Source organism: Pochonia chlamydosporia, chromosome 7 (genome assembly GCF_001653235.2).
Source record: "Pochonia chlamydosporia 170 chromosome 7, whole genome shotgun sequence".
NCBI classification, from domain to species: Eukaryota; Fungi; Ascomycota; class Sordariomycetes; order Hypocreales; family Clavicipitaceae; genus Pochonia; species Pochonia chlamydosporia.
The window spans coordinates 1,633,720-1,649,866 of NC_035796.1; the positions used below are offsets into that span (position 1 = coordinate 1,633,720).

The window sequence follows — 16,147 nt, forward strand, 5'->3', positions numbered from 1 at the left end:
CCATTCGGGGAACAAGGGTCTGCGATTTCGGGGTCAGGGTCCGGATTGTATGGCGGGAAGAAATGGGGATTTGATTTCGTAGGGCTGATGATGATTGTGGGTGAGAGTGGCAGTGGCACGTGGGTGGTTCTTGTGACTGTGGATGAGTGTCCGGTTTCGCACTCGCATCTGGTTTTAAGTGCTGACGATTTGGAATTGTTGAAAGGTGCAGGTGGAAGTTTTACTGTACAGTGTTGTGGCTTTTGGATAAGAGATGGTTTGTTGGTGATATGTGTTTGGTGGAGGCTGGAGACAATTGGTGAGACAATTGGTGATGCAACCCTGATGGTCTCACTGTACACTGCCAAGAGATCGATTGACGCAGGAACATATTCACCACACGTCAATGATACGATACAGAATGTAAATGTTAATGTCAACTTTGAACTGTATTCTTATTCCAGTCCGTACTCCGTACTAGCTCGTTATTCCTTGTCCTGCCCACAATGTAGTCAACCACCACATGGTGACCAAACGTTGACGTCAGAATCCAGTCAAACTAACTTTATCGCTTCAAACCTCAAACTTCACCAGAAACACTCGTCAACCCAAACATCCATCAACTAACCATTGTCCTAGAAATAATGCACAAATGATATACAAACTCCCCCGCGACTCCCTCACCTCCTTCACAACAGTATGCTTCCTCATCCCCCAAGGGACCGGCATCCTCGCCATCGTCCTCCACCAACTGCCCTACCAATTCCACGGCCTCGAAACAATCTCCATCATATTCTGGCTCATCAACATCGTCCTCCTAGCCGTCTTTCTCACAATCTTCCTCGTCCGCCTGCTCACATCGCCCCTGTCCACCATAAAGTCCATCACCACCTCCACCGTTGAAACAGCATGCCTCGCCAGCATAAGCATAGCATTCATGTCCGCCATCCAGATGCTCTCCCTCGTCGTCATACCCTCCTGGGGCCACGCATGGAGTCTCCCCGTCTACATACTCTGGTGGATAAACTGCTTCCTCGCCGTCCTCGCGTGCATCGGCATCCCCAACATCTTCGTCAGTTCCATCCCCCACGAGGGCGGGTTCACCAGAGCCCTCACGCCCGCCACACAACTCCCCCTCATAGCGGCGCTCACGTCTGCCGCCGGCGCCGGAACGCTCTGCCAGTCCGCGATGCTGAGCACCGCGCAGAAAGTGCCCATGATAGTGGTGGCCTATTTGGAGATTGGGCTGGCGCTGCCGCTGTCACTTGTATTTGATGCCCTGTATCTGGCGAGGATACTGCAGCCGTGGGGCCAGGTGACGGGGGAGAATCACGAGTTTCCGCCGGAGCAGATTTACTCGCACATGGTGCTGTGCGGGCCGTGGGGGCAGAGCAGCTTTGCGTTGCAGAGCTTGGGGAGGGCGGTGTATCAGCTGGGTGGGAAGTTGGGGGGTGAGGGCGAGGTGGTTTTGTTTGGGGATCGCGGGACGGAGACGGTTGCGTTTGCGAGCATGCTTGTTGGGCTTGTGAATTGGGGGCAGGGCACGTTTTGGTGGGCGTTTGCGGTTATCAGTATTGTGAGGGATGTGGTTGGGAGGCTGAGAAGGAGGAGGGAGGTTGCTTTTCATTTGCCTTCGTGGGCGATGGTGTTTCCGTGGGTGAGTGTTTGATGCTGGTTGGGATTTGACTTATGCTAATGGGTCTAGGGAGTTTATTCGAATTCGGCGATCCAGCTGGGTCAGATATTGCCATCTGCTGCGTTTAAGATTTGGTCTACGGTGTTGGTGGTTTGTTTGGTGGTGATATGGCTTGGATGTTCGGGGTTTACATTGTATAATTTGGTTGTTCGGAGGAGACGGAGGACGAACGATCGCAGGAGCAGGTAGATATGACGATGGTCTAATGTCTAATCTAATACGTAAATTTAGAATCTCATTTTTGATATACCTCTCCAACCATCAGCAACATACTTTCACCCCTTCACCGGCATACCACCGCAAAACCATCCTCAGCCGTCTCATCCCTCCACCACTTCTGCATCAAGACAATTCTCTCCGTCCTCTCCGTAGCCAACCTCCTCCCCTCCTCCGTCTTCATCATCCCCTCCAACCGCACCAACTTCTCCTCAAAATGCTCCATCGTGTTCCCCATATCCCTATTCTTCGCACCCCCAAACGCAAACGCCCTGCCTATCCCAACCGCCCCAATGGCATCCAGCCGGTCCGCGTCCTGCACGACCGCCAGCTCGGGATGCTCCTCCACCAGCTTGACCACCCTGCCCGGGTCCCTCACCTCGCTGGAGTAACTGACGCCCAGACAAATGGCCTGCACCTTTTCGGCGAGCGGCGCAGAGGCGCCAAAGGAGCGGAGCACGTCGAAGACGAGGCGGGTCGAGTCCTCGCCTGGCTTGAGGTACTTCTTGTCGCCGACGTCGTGGAGGAGTGCGGACAGGGTGACGATGCCGGCGGATGTGGAGGGGAGGGTGGACTGGATGTGTTTGGCGAGGCGGAGGACGCGCTGGATGTGGTTGAAGTCGTGGGAGGGGTCGTAGTTTGCCATGTAGGATTCCACGTAGGCTGTTACTTTGGCGATTAGGGCGTCGTCGATGGTGAAGTCGGCCATTGTGGTTGTGCTGCCACTGGTGTGGGTGGATGTTGACTCGATGATGGAGATTGATTAAGAGACGATGGGAATTCCACGTAGGATGAAGAGGTTACCCAGTTTGTATATATCGGCCAATCTGACAGTCGGATTTCTAATCAATACCGCAACAATGCCATTTTAGCTGCGAAAAGTGAGTAAAACCCCACAGATGGTCTCTTCGTAGCGTGCATGATTCGGACATGGTCGCCTTTTTTGGCGATGGAAGCGCGTTGAGGGGAAATTTTGTGGACACGACGCGACGGGTGTTCACGTGGTCAACTACCAACTCAAACATCCAGAGTAGAGTATGGCAGCGTGTCTTTTTGCATTTTCTGTCGGGTGATTTCTCAATGGATGTGTCAACGGATTGGGACAATCAATTGGTGGCTGTAGCAAATAATTGTTTTAACAGCGCCGCTGATTGAATCGTGGTGCACACAGTCTCGACTCTCCACGCCACACGTTCACGGCAGGTGTATCGCAAGATAGTTACGGAATTGAGAGATTGAGGGCAAAGAATTTGAATTGAATGATATCTACTTGACTGACTATCCAGGGACAAGAGGAAAACATGACTCCTTTTGTAGACTGATTTGAGTTGCTGATATCAAGGAAAGGTCAGAAATGGAAGGTTGAGACGAAATGGTCAGATGTGACGAAAAGGGAAAGGTCAAAGCGGCTCTCATTGACAATCAATCTATCGCAGATGCTATGGATACCAGTTGTCAGGTGAGTGAATTAATTAATTGAATTGACTCCCCGGAGAGAGTTCCTTTTTATAGCAGCTTATGCACCAAGGTTTTGGTCTTATTTTCTAGCCTAAATAGCTAGCACTAACTGCCTCTCTTTTTGTATACATTGCATGCTTATAGATTAAAGAAATTGGAATTAAAAATAGAGTATTGTTAATTGTAGGTAAGGTATTCTACTCGCTTGTGTTCTACTTGCTTATAGAGTATATATCTACTTTTTTTTTTTTTTAAAATTTTCCAAGTTTTTTTTGTCTTTTCTCTCTGTTAAAGCGAACTGAATCAAATCAAATGGAAAGAAAGAAGGAAAAGAAATTCAGGCAAGAGCACTTTAACCCGGGGGGGAAAAGAGCGACAGCAAGCTTAATACATCCTCTGCGGGCGAAAAGAAATACAGGCGGAAACAGGTCTGGTCCAACTAAGCCTTAGGAGCAGTCCCAGCCTCAGCCTGGGCCGCCTTAAGCCAGGGAGGTGGGTTGGAGGCATTATAGGTCGTACCTGCAGCCGCGCCGCCTTCTTGGCGCCTAGCAGACTGCTTGGTAGGGAATACAGTTGCTGGAATCGACTCGGCCATCAGAGGCACAAAGCCGCGCGCGTCGCGAAGCATCCTGACCGCAGGAGCTACGGAAGTGCCGCTAGGGCCGGACAACGGGCGGTAGAGGAACACAGCGCCGCAGCTAAGGAAGAAGGTGTGCCCTCCCGGGGTGTTTTCGTCCAGCACCTCAGCGCTCGCCGCAGCGGTGCTGCTAGGATCAAACGGAGACACGGACTTGTCCTCTTGGCCCTCAAAGTGAGCCTTAGTGTCGGACTTCAGCTCACAACTGCGGTCGTACTCGACGGCCAGCCGAGCTGCGAACATGGCCACCGTGGCGCGCGTCATGCTCTCCATCATTTTCTGGCCGGCGGAGCCCAGGCAGACGATGCCGGCCCCGGACTCCTCGGGCTGGGGGCTGGCGTCGACGGCGAACTTGCAGGGACCCTCGCTGCGACGGGGGATGTTGGTGACGGCCACGTCGAACTGGCCAACGGGTACCTGCGGAGCAGCTTGAGTCTCGCCGGCGCGCCTGAAGAGGCTAGGGTTGGAGGCGAAGATGGAGGCTGCGGCGCTGCCACCCTGGAGCGCGTCGGGCATGTTCATATCCTCGGCGGCTCGCTTCTTCTTGTTGTCTTTAGACGGCTCCGCGTCGTCCGGCTCTGGTACTGTGATTTCCTCCGCGCTGGGAACGATGCCCATGTCGACCGGCTTTGCATTGGCGCGTTTCTCCGCCGCCTCGCGCAGCCTGCGCAGGTGGCATGAGTACTGGCACTGGTCGTCACGGGCGGAAACGACGCCGCGGCGGGTGAAGGGCGCAGGAACCTTGCTGCAGTCCGCATTGTCACACCAACCCTTGGGCCGTCCCAGGTGTGGCGTGCCCGTGGCCAGGCCGGTGAGAGTTCCGGCTGCCATGAGGGCCATTACTAAAGAAGGCTGCATTTTGAGCGATTGTTTTGCACGAATATGAAGCTTGGTGATGAGTGGATAACGACGTGGACTCGATGTAGAGGAGGACTGATCCAGTAACTGGCACAACAGAGGTTAAGCTTCGAGATTGCTTTTTCGCGAGTTGTAAACGAGTGTGGTGGTGTCTGTCTTCACAGAGTGATGAGAAGAAGCAGAAGCTAGTAAAAGAATGAATGTAATGGTTTGCTTGGTTTTTTTTTTTATATAAAGTGCAGCAAACCTGTGTCTATATATACATAGTGACAATAGCACTGCCTTAGAGATAGCATGATATGTGCCTAATCACTAATGCATCGGTTCAGAGAACTTGACTTGCTCGAGAATACCTTATTGCTTGGCATGGTTACTCCGAGATAGCACATTTTAGCATACGTTATGCGTCCAAGCTTGCTTGGCTTAGTTGCAATATGTTTTTGCCAATTTTATAGGGTGCTACACTATGCAAGGAAAACAAGTTATAGCCGCCAGCTACAGCTAGGGCGAACGGCCCTTGGAGTTTCTTTATTGGAGTCCAAGTTGAATTGCATGTAGACTCGCATCGCAAGAGTCGCCCTCTCGCGTCTACGCTGAGGGAGAGCCTACACTGTGACGGAGTTGCTCGTACTCCTGGCGCAAGCGGCAAGCCCATTTGCTTACTAGTGCTGGTGCAATATAGGCAGCCACCTGTCAATCTATTAAGCTTTACATAACATTAAAAGCATATAGCATTACACAAGGGCTTGGCTATAAGTTTGAAAGAGTCGTGCAAAGCGACTGCCACACTTGGCTGAATCAAATGGCCGTATTGATGACTCAGGTAACTCGGCCCATTGTTGCTGAATAATTGTCTTTCACGCGTACACACATACAAAGAGTACGGTAATACCTTGGATACGTCGTATACAGACCTTTGATGCGTCAGCCAAGGGGCCCCCTGTCCGCGTGTTATATAATGTTTATTATAAACTGGTCCACGGGCAAGGCAGGGGTACCAGACCAACCGGACCACCAAATGAAGTCTCTTATGCATACTATACATGTGGCTTTAGAGGTAAAAAGAAGATGGGTCCTATTTGGCATGAAAAGCTAGCTTATGCGAAATTATAGAAATGCCCAAGGACAATGCCAACTTGGCATGTGCGGCAGTAATTGGACTTATCACGCAATTTATAACAAGACACAGCGGCGACGAGACTACACCTGCGTCCTGTTGAGCTGTGGCATTAGACGGCGACAACCAGCCTTTTAGACTCTTGGCAAAATGGACCGGGATGAGTTCTTGGTGCGATCTCAAGAGCGTCAAATCTAATATTCTTTCCTTGGCTAAGTAATCGGTGATGCTGTCTATCTGGCTTCAGGATTACGGGATCACAATTAGATCTTGGGCAATTGCTGTATCCCCCTAGGGCTTATGTTACAGTTTCTTAGAGCAAAGAGAGTGAAGTCATATAAGCTGGTTAATTTCTGACTTGGCCCAACTATAAACAACTATGGTATAGAATGAGAAGAAGGACTAATATGATGCTTTGGGACTTTATGATTGCTAGCGCAGTAAATGTCCCTGAACATCATATGGATAGAGCTATAGTTACAAGAATATTTGTGTCTTATTGCCTTATAAGAACAGAAATGATACAGTAACAGAGGCTGGCTGCCAGTCGGGCCGCAAAACCACGTCGCCGCATGCGCAAGTCGAGGCTTCATGGCTAGGTGGTGGGAATTACTCGTCGAGGTTCATCCATTCAGGCTCCAGGATGCATTGGGCTTCACCTCTTACTTTCCTCAACATACTAGGGCCTACATTTCACGCTGTTGAACAATAGGTTCTGGATAAAGCCAATTCCGTAAAGATTGCTGACAAACGGGACACTCGACAGCAAGAGTACTATTCCCATTCGAAGCTGTAGCAAGACGAGGTGTCAACGGGAGCCGCTAGACCTCTGATGTCCGATGACAGATGACCTCAAACATCCGACTGACCCCAGGGCCGCCAAAAGAAGGCCCTAAATACAGGTTGGAGTCGCTCCTGTCGATAAGATGAAACAATCTTAATGGACATGCTCAAATAAGGTGACTTGGAGACAACCAATATGTAGGAAACACCATCATGAACGGGGTATGATTACGCCTCGCTCTTTGGAAAGACAGTTCGAGCTACCACTACAAACCGATTGAGCAGCTTTTGCCAATGACGTCACGTAAAAATACATCAGGCTCATCAGCATGGGACCACAGTTGTAGATTCAAGTCTGCATTGATAGTAAAATCTAACTAATAGCGTACCTAGTAGTTTTACCTGGAACAGACTGTCATCTATTTTATATCAATACCGTCTTGAGCGACCGCAGCTGTGAAATATCTAGGCGTAGCACACGCATTGGAATGGGTTGGTATAATAACCACAGTAAGGGTACGGATCGCAGCAATAGTATCCGCCGCAAGGAGAGCCACACCAGTAGCAGGCTATGATTCATCGTTAGTTGTGCTCGAAGACGAAAAGTTGTATATTTCTTACAATCTGCAATTACAGAGTCCTTGGAGGCTGCGTGAGCTTTGACAAGCTGCTTGTCGGATGGAACAGACTTGAATTCTAGTAGACCATTAGCAAAGAAACATATCACAAAAAAAAATGACCGCCAGGTCATTCCAGCAAAGGGGAATGCTCCGCTGACGCAGAGAGATAGTACAGATTATATTCCGTTCACAAAACAGCTGGCTAGAATGGCAAGGCTGGTTGCATACCTTTCACCTCCTTTCCTGCGTCTGGTGCTGGAGCGGCCAGGACCTGAAGAGATTGGGCAACGAGGCCGAGAACAAGAAACTTGGTCTGCATTGTAGAAGGAAATATTGTTTGAATGAACTTATTGATGAGTGCTTGATGATGAAAAGTTGAGTGCCCTTCTCACATTTATATACTTATTCGGAAGGGCAGAGCCTCACTTTCACACTTGACTTTACATCTCCAACTTCATTGATTAATACGATAATACGAAAGTACGATGAAATACGTTTATGTTGTCATGATGATTTCGGAAGTAGTCTGACCAACAACTATAATACGACATACCTGAGACATTTCTGAGCCGAAGCATCATAATTGGTGGACGCATCTCTAATAGCCGTTTCCCGTGTCGATCATTTCATCGGACCCTCGCCTCGCTGCTATAGGGAGACAACTACCTACGTGCTTACCTTGCATAACGCTCCCAACCTTATGGCCGGCAGTGGAAAACTGATCTCCAGCGTTGCATTTCAGCTGATAAGGCTGAGCTCTCAAGCCGACTAGGCACAGGTTCCTCTGCATCTGATTGAACATTTTGGGTAACAGTTGTCTCTCGTTTCTCGCTTTCGGTCGGTTTCCATGTCGCTTACGAGTTGTACAGTGTTCAGGTAGATATAGGAAGCGTAATAGCCCAAATTGGCTTCAACAGTGAGGAGTTCAAATAATGCTAGCAACAAGCGAAGCTGACTCTGAATTACTTCCTAATTGGACTAAGGAAGTGATCGGTGGGGTCTTTGCCTCACTTTCAATACTACTTCATCCTCACTTGGGTAGCTATGCATACGGTCTCATGTACAGAAGAGAGAGCACGAAGGGTCGTATTTTGAAAGAGAGTGTCTTGGATGATTGGATATTGTATGAGTTGGCGTCTCATCAGATAGAGTAAGGTCTTTGAGGCAGTATTAGCATGACGAGATTGTGCCTCATGGTCGACTTGATCAGGCTATAAATAGGTTTGTTTACGTGAGGTGACCTGCTAACAGACCGGACGTCCTATGCCTAAGTCTGTAACAAAGTCTCCTGAATTAGCGGACCAACTTGGTTCGTATGAAGGGATTGGAATGAATGACTTTGAGTTCTGTGTGGGCTTCTTTTCACATGCATGGCTGGCACTTGACGCGGAAAGTGCTGGGACCACAACATCCTATTGTTACCAGGTTCTGGATGCTCCGAAGCTCTCAAGGCTGACTTGGAGACGTTGGAATCCGACACGTCCGGCTCCAAGTGTACGCGCGTCGTCTATATGAAAGGGCGTAGGACTAAATCCACATGTCCCGGTTCCTCGTTCAAGGTTGTCAATCCTGTAAGATGCGGAGTGTACTACCATGAGCTGATTTCGTCTTTCCAGTTCATGGAGCGCAATTGTTGGGTGTTTAAGACGAACTACCCATAACTCCTGTATCATTACCTTCTGTGGACGAACCGTCTCCTAACAAGTCAGGTGTTAGCGTCATTGAAAATCAATCTTTGTGAACTATTCAATACGTTGAGAAATCCCGGTCATAGTCTGTAGAGAATTCAAGCACTTAGGTATACAATACTAACAATTACGTCAAATGACGGCCTGCACAGTCCCGTAAAGTCAAACTTCTTCATAATATTCATTACTCATTGATTCCCCCGCCCAATTTCTCCTTCATTCCCACCTAGAAGTCACCTACCCAGCCCTCCGGCCACTCGTCTCCCATCTCGAAACCTCCTTCCTACTCCCCTCTGACCCCTCCCCATCCGTAAAATACTCAACCTGAAATTCCCTAGACTGTATAATCTTCGAGGTCGGGTCCGGATCCGCACTCCGAATGGCACGTCGATGCCTCGACAGACTTATAGGCGGCGAATCATGCAGTCTATCCCTCGTGGAGCCCAACATCCGCGGGAACAAACGCTCCAGTACAAGCCGCATGCTCGGCATACACGCACAGCATACACTGACGTTCAACTCAACACACGACCAGTAACTGGTTGGATACATGTCCCACGTCGGGTTTGCGGAGCTTCCGAACCGAACGAGGAACTGGAGTCGGAGGATGCTGACGGCGGTGACACTACCCACGGATTAGACGTTGATACGTGTGATGCCTATGATCGACTTACAATATTCCCACGCTAAACATGAGGGCAACGCCAATCTTCTTCTTCCAGTGTAATTGTAGGCTTCTCAGCTGGGATAGCGGAAGGCCCAGCATCCATGCGTCGAGGAAGATGCTCGACGCAGCGTTTGCCCAAACGAGAGCGTTGACGCTGAGACAGCGTCCTTCTTGTTCCCCAGTCCAGCCTAGCCAGTAGTGGGTCACGGGCTGGCATTGGAAGATGGTGATGAAGTCGTATATGAGGATGAAGGAGCATGTGACGCCGATGGTGCCCCAGATGAGTCGGCGGATTGTGGTTCCGGGGAAGAGGCGCAGGTAAAAGGCGAGGATGGACAACTTGACTGTGAATACTTGTGTAAAGTAGAGCACTTCGTTTATATACATGTACTGTCAGGGTTAGCATTTGCAGATCAAAGGGGTACTTGGTAGGAAGCTCACGTAAAGAAAGTTGGTGACCTGGTCAAAGGATACGGTCCATACGTCTCGCCCAAGGCCATTTCCCCCAACTATGCTCGTCAGTAGAAATTCTTTCGGGGTGTTGAGGAATCACGTACGCCCAACGATAAGAATAACAGTACTTGGTATCCCGCAAAGCTTTAGCCATGTTCGTTAGCAACTTGGTATCAAAGGAGCTCGCAAGTATAGTAGACTTACATAGGATAGTATGATGAGATGGTCGTCAGAATTAAGCCCAGCACGAAACCAAATGCGTTGGTAAATACGAAGACCAACTATGACACTGGTAACGCTAAGAAATGCAATTGCCATGCGAACCAGTGGCGGTCTTTCGTCACGGATGGGAAGATGGCAAGTAGTAGATGTAGTATTAAGAGTCACTAATGGTGATGTTAGCAGACGGCCGAATCTTGCTGCTGTTGAAGCAAACGCACCCAGAGTATCCTTTGGCATACAACTCTCCTTTGCACAGGAAACGAGTTCTCCGTACAACACAGCATCAGTGCAGAGACACTCTACCCTGCCGGCAGAGCAGTCGGAAGTCTTCAATGCATCCGTAAAGCAAGTTTCCTGTCTAGTTGTTAGCAAGGCCCGTCACACGTCGTGGGATGCACATACCGCACATGCAGGAAGCGTTAAACCCGTAGAAGTATCAGCCAGAACTGGCACAACTACCACCGAAGCCAGGACAGCCCATATCGCGAACAACATATTGCCCAAGGATGGCATTCCGTCGCAGAAGAATGACAACGGACCAGCACACAATTGCTTGTCTCCCTTTGCAGGAAACACCACCAGCAAGAGTGGACCTATATATGTAATATACCACCCCTGACCTTGTCTCACAACCCGTTAGGCTTCCTCAAGTTGCGGAAGAGATGGCTGAATGGACTGGCTGCCCAGAGTATCGACCCACGGTGAGACAAGGACAATCGAACGACTGACCTGGGATACTCTGTTACCGAAACGGTTGCTATGCACCTCACATTCTCACCAATCGATACCAGTCGATGTCTCCGGAAAGTTGGATGTCCAGAATAGACATGCCAGGAAGTTAGTCGGCGATAAAGAGAGGTGCCCCCCTTAACTACGAAAGCCTTACTGTCGCAGATCAACCATGGCTGGCAGAAAAGAAGACGAGCAGCCTGGCTGAGTCTACTAGCGGCATGCCAAGGTCTGCCACAGGTCCCCCATGCTTCCAATAGAATGCCCAAAAGCTTCGTCGGTTATTCTAGTGGCTTGTCTGGCATGTTGCAACCCCACGTTTTTTGTGATGTGGGAAGAAACTCACACTACCCACCCGGATGTGATGGAGACGTGCATAATTTATTACATGGCTGGGATCAGGGTTATCCGGGGATGGGACGGATGTTGTAGCGTCCGTTCAGACAGACGATTGTGTTTTGTGAACGGAGGAACTACAGGGCAACATGATGGAGTTGAAAATGACGAAGCTGGGGGAAGCAAGAAGGTGGATCGTTGAAGAATCTGTGGGGAAAGCTTACCAGGTTCCATATCTATCCGTGTGGGTTATGTTTCTAAGTATGTCAATTCTAAGTTGAGTTGAGTTGGGTTGAGTCTGTTAGTATTACCCAATTAGTTATTAGGAATTCACAGTAGGCTATTCGTAACCTCAACCTCTTTATTCCTCATCCATTGAATACATGATTCTAAATTGCCAAATACAAATACAAATACCAACAGTCCAGCATCACAACTCACACCCTCCCACCAACACGCCACAACTCAAAAAGTTGCCACTTGGAGATAGCGCCAGTTAGTTGCGGCCGCAGCTCAGGTCCAAGCGCCAAAAACACACATCAGAAACTCAACAATGTAGCAGAGAACCCTGGTGTGTCAAATGTCATCAGGGCTGTCAAATAACTAGCCGCATTTTTAAAACAGTAGCCGGGGCCCCTGGCCTAAGCCCAGGCGACATCACCTCGCAGTGTCACCACATTTAGCCTGAAGGTGCCATGTCCCAAGTCAACAGCCACATGGCGTGGTGATATGTGACTATCGAAATTGGCTGCTGTGTCCCTGGCAGGAATAGGGCTATCGTCATCTGAAGTTTGGAGCAAGAACGTACTGGGTTGCAGACATTGTGACAGCCAGCCTCTGCTTCTAGAACCGATGCCTGGCCACTGGTGATAGCCTGGCTGCATGGGCGACTGGTTCCAAAGCAGGATTTCGGGCACTGGTCTCGTGGCTTGAAACATTTATGGATCGGTATCGACTATTTTGGTGTAGTGGTGCATGTAGTGTGTGGTAATGTCCCAATTGGGGCATTGCAGAGAGTATGCCAAGCTTGTTTGGTATCACATTACATGTTATTAGATGTGGCTAGTTCTTGTTGATTATACCTGGCATCTGGAATTGTATTTGCAATAGTTTGTGCCTTCGACGGACTTTGGCTTCCGTCTTCATACCCGCGGCCTGACGTCTCGGTTCTTGAATGAAGATCCGTCCAACATTGGTAACAAACTGCTTAGAGAAGACTTAATTTAACCAATATTTGGCTTGTTTGTGGTTCAATTTGAGGCTTCGACGGCTCAATCAACTATCTTATTTACCGTGCGCTTGGTTGCCTGATTCCTGGATGAGATGGAAGCCTCCCCGGGCTTGAAGCAAGCAACTCAGTTACTTCAGATCAAAACTCCACGTCCCCGTGTGTGCCGGTCCCAAATTACGAGCATGGCTGACAAGACTGTCTCAAAGCCAAAGAGGACACCGTAGGCGAATAGAAGCCGCGGTTCCGTTAGCAGGGGAAACAAGTCCTAAATGTAAGAGATGGTGATTCTCCATGCCCTCTTGAGGGGTGTCTTTGCACAGACCGGGAACTACTACTGTCAGAGATCAAATACAGAAGCCCAATCAGTGCGGTTTGGCATACGGGTGACCAAAATGGCTGTCAGACATGCTCTGTTTGCAGCAGACTGAACCTGCAACAGCAATACATACGACTTGCTCGGCTTGACTGCCATTCTCTGCATGTTGGCCAAGAAAACTAGCAAATAGTACGGACATCGCTCTGCGCTTCTGATTGCATATACGGCATAAGTACACAGGCACAGGTGAGTCAACAAATACAAGGTGTTCAAGGTGAAATGAATACAGCTATTGACCTCCATCGGGAACGAAGAGACTGTTCCTTTCTCATCACCAGACCGAGTTGCTGACAAGATCCAAGTAGCAATTGCAGCCCATCTCACTCGACAACACATTTTCGTATCCAGCCCGAGATATCGTCCTGCCGCCATAGACATCTTGTGTCATTTCACATCCTGAGCCTAAGGGCACGCGCATCGCTATCAAAGTCTATTAGCACACTTCAGTCTCTAGTCACGAATGTTACTTACGCCCCCATTTCTAGGTTTGCAACCATATTGATCACCGCCACAGTTGCAGCAAATATAACCAGTGCCACAGTCCAAAGGACAGGCTCGAACCTCTACGCCATCCTTCTCAACGAGAACTCCGGCCGTAGCGAGAGCCGACAAGGCAAGAAGAGCGAGGAGTCTCATTGTCGCTGATACGAAGATATAAACTGAAGTGATTCGAGGGATGAACTGTATCTGGAGCTTGATAAAACACTTGACGCGGCGACATCACCCATATTTATACCCAATTCTATTCACTTTCTGTGGCTATCAAATGTCAGCTTTTGTCGCGGTCAGGAAAGAACAGATTACCCGATACTTTTACCCCGTATTTCGGGTACATAGCGCTATCTCGCTTTATTCGGATTAATTAGACATGTTACTCTATTTGGGTATGTTTTACGTCCGTTCTTTTTATTCTGGGTTCAATCTACAGATGGAGTGGGTATCACCGGCATATGAAGCAGAAGCAGCTTCCACAATGGGATTGAGCCACTGTCGTATTTCGGACTTGCTTATGTCTCTCTTCTCCAACTCCCCGCGTGCTCACTTAATTAGGCCGTCTTGTGTGAGGTGTCTTAAACGGCGGTGGAGCTGTTGGCTTGGCCAAGTCAGAGGTAAGGAGATGGTCTTTGACTCCTTTGTGAGAAAGCCTTGAGCTATCCTGACTTGGTCCGGCTTATTGGTACTTTTGATGTTAATTGAGAGGCCATTTATTTACGAACAGGTACTCTTGGCGGTGTAAGGCCGCTTTCTTTGTTATTAAACCGTCGACTTCCGTCTCGTCTAAAACGAATCCTCGCGACTTGACGCCATGGTCTCGTCGCCGGTTGGAAATGCGTTTGTAGTAGTATATGCTATGATTGTGCTCATTGTAAGGTGCTTCGATAGTATATACATACAACTAACATGAGAAGGGTCATTCAAGTGGAAAAGCCATATCGCTGTGACTAACATCGTGGCCACTGAATGTCTTTCGTATCCCTATGGGCAGAAACTAAGAGTTGATTTTGGTCTCATCAGCAGTTATTGCTGCATAAATACTTTTTGTGCTAGTGTCTAGTTTGAGTACGTCGACTGTGGCTCTCCTTGCTGTTCAAGATGACACCGCAACAGCATTTTGGTCATGGACACGCCTAAGCTAATCAACTACCTTCTTCACAAGCATGTGCCCATACTTTTATAGGTATTACACTACTCAGGCAGTCCATGAACTTACGAACAGCATACTCACAGGGTATAGGCTGCAAGCTGCGACGGTCCGCAGCAGTCATGCCTGGCCGATATCGTTGCACGAGGATCCGGCACCATCCCCGTGTTTCGTACTCCGTATGCCTCGGCTGTTCATTGGAGTCATGGGTGGCCGATTTCCGTTGCGGTACGTCATTTGACAGCCGATTAGTTCCAAACGGACTCGCTCTCTAATCGAGAATTGCCCGTGAGTTTTCGTAAAAGCTTCTTGACTATGGGGTTATGTTCGTTTAAGCGCGACTGACGCAGCCTGCCATCGTTTTTTGATGTGGTTAAGCTCAGTTCCATGAATGCTAAAGTCACAGTCTCACTTTGTGTCTGCCTCACTTACCATCATGTTGCAGGGCAATTTACGCTGCAGCTACAACATGAAACTGCTCAATAGGTTCTACACCCGACGGTTGTAAGAATAGGGACCTGTGAAAACGTGCATGTATCAGAATTTCCTACCAATTGCCTCGCTTCGCTTCAGAGACACTTGCGCTGCTTGCTGCTAGACCCCGGATTGTGTCTCAAACATACCGTTCAAAATGTTGTCACGCACGTTCAACTAAAGCTAGAACCAGTTTGATATGGCCAGCAAGCGTTGGATATATCCCCACAAGTGAGGTCATTGGGCCGTCCTTGTCCAGTGATAGTTGGTTGCCACCGTGTCTTAGTTGATTCAAACTATAATTCGGTGTTCCATCTCAAAGTTGGTCAAGTTGCTGACAGCCTTGGCAGCGTCTTACTTTGAAGGCGTCGATTCTGGCAACACAAAGCGGACTCACTTCCCCATCAGGGTGTGCGCTGACCACGACAAAGCCATTGCTGTAAACGCACATGGAAGGTTCTCCGATACTTTGCATTGGCCCAGAATCTAGACTCAACTTTTAGATTTTTGGCACCAACCAACGGTTTGGGGTTGGTGAACATCGCCGATACGTTTGGGGACATAGTGTGGCTCGACCTCTACTACCGTATGCTCATGGTCTCAAGCAAACAGCCTCATTCTGGCAAGCTGTATAGTTGAGGTCTTGGCAAGTCGTCACTATGTTGCATTCATTGCAATCCAGATGGAAGGCGGACATGTCCCGTGGCGTTTTGGCCAAAGCACTCCGCAAGCACAGAAGCGTGGGCGGCAATTTGACCATACAAACCTTCCATATGTTTGATATGTCATCCACCATTGATCATCCGACCACACAAAAGCATATTTACCATCAAGACTATGTCTTATAGGCATTGATCTGCCGGATAATGGCACTATGAAGGTTGCCAGTTGACACCAGTAGTGTAAACGCAAGCGCCAAGGAGTTCGCAAAGGCAAATAGTGAACTTTGGCTTTCCGACCTATAA

General features: G+C 49.0%; 4 protein-coding genes across 4 annotated transcripts; all 4 read right to left on the reverse strand.

Moving 5' to 3' along the window:
* Positions 1-1,958: 1,958 nt before the first annotated feature.
* VFPPC_07372 (hydrolase) lies at positions 1,959-2,600 on the reverse strand (the record flags this gene model as incomplete). The annotated part of the gene is made up of 1 exon (XM_018286242.1): positions 1,959-2,600. One exon carries the CDS (start codon positions 2,598-2,600, stop codon positions 1,959-1,961), a length of 642 nt encoding a protein of 213 aa, XP_018139613.1.
* Positions 2,601-3,788: 1,188 nt separating this feature from the next.
* Positions 3,789-4,844, reverse strand: VFPPC_07373 (hypothetical protein; the record flags this gene model as incomplete). The annotated part of the gene is made up of 1 exon (XM_018286243.1): positions 3,789-4,844. The coding sequence occupies one exon, from the start codon at positions 4,842-4,844 to the stop codon at positions 3,789-3,791; it is 1,056 nt and encodes a 351-aa protein (XP_018139612.1).
* Positions 4,845-7,163: 2,319 nt separating this feature from the next.
* On the reverse strand, positions 7,164-7,683 carry VFPPC_16577 (hypothetical protein; the record flags this gene model as incomplete). The annotated part of the gene is made up of 3 exons (XM_018294330.1): positions 7,164-7,313; positions 7,379-7,440; positions 7,593-7,683. 3 exons carry the CDS (start codon positions 7,681-7,683, stop codon positions 7,164-7,166), a joined length of 303 nt encoding a protein of 100 aa, XP_018139611.1.
* A 1,353-nt stretch (positions 7,684-9,036) lies between these two features.
* On the reverse strand, positions 9,037-10,889 carry VFPPC_07375 (CFEM domain-containing protein; the record flags this gene model as incomplete). Its single annotated transcript, XM_022428554.1, has 8 exons — positions 9,037-9,040; positions 9,294-9,677; positions 9,727-10,109; positions 10,161-10,228; positions 10,277-10,316; positions 10,377-10,558; positions 10,613-10,748; positions 10,797-10,889. 8 exons carry the CDS (start codon positions 10,887-10,889, stop codon positions 9,037-9,039), a joined length of 1,290 nt encoding a protein of 429 aa, XP_022284158.1.
* Between the last annotated feature and the right edge of the window lie 5,258 nt (positions 10,890-16,147).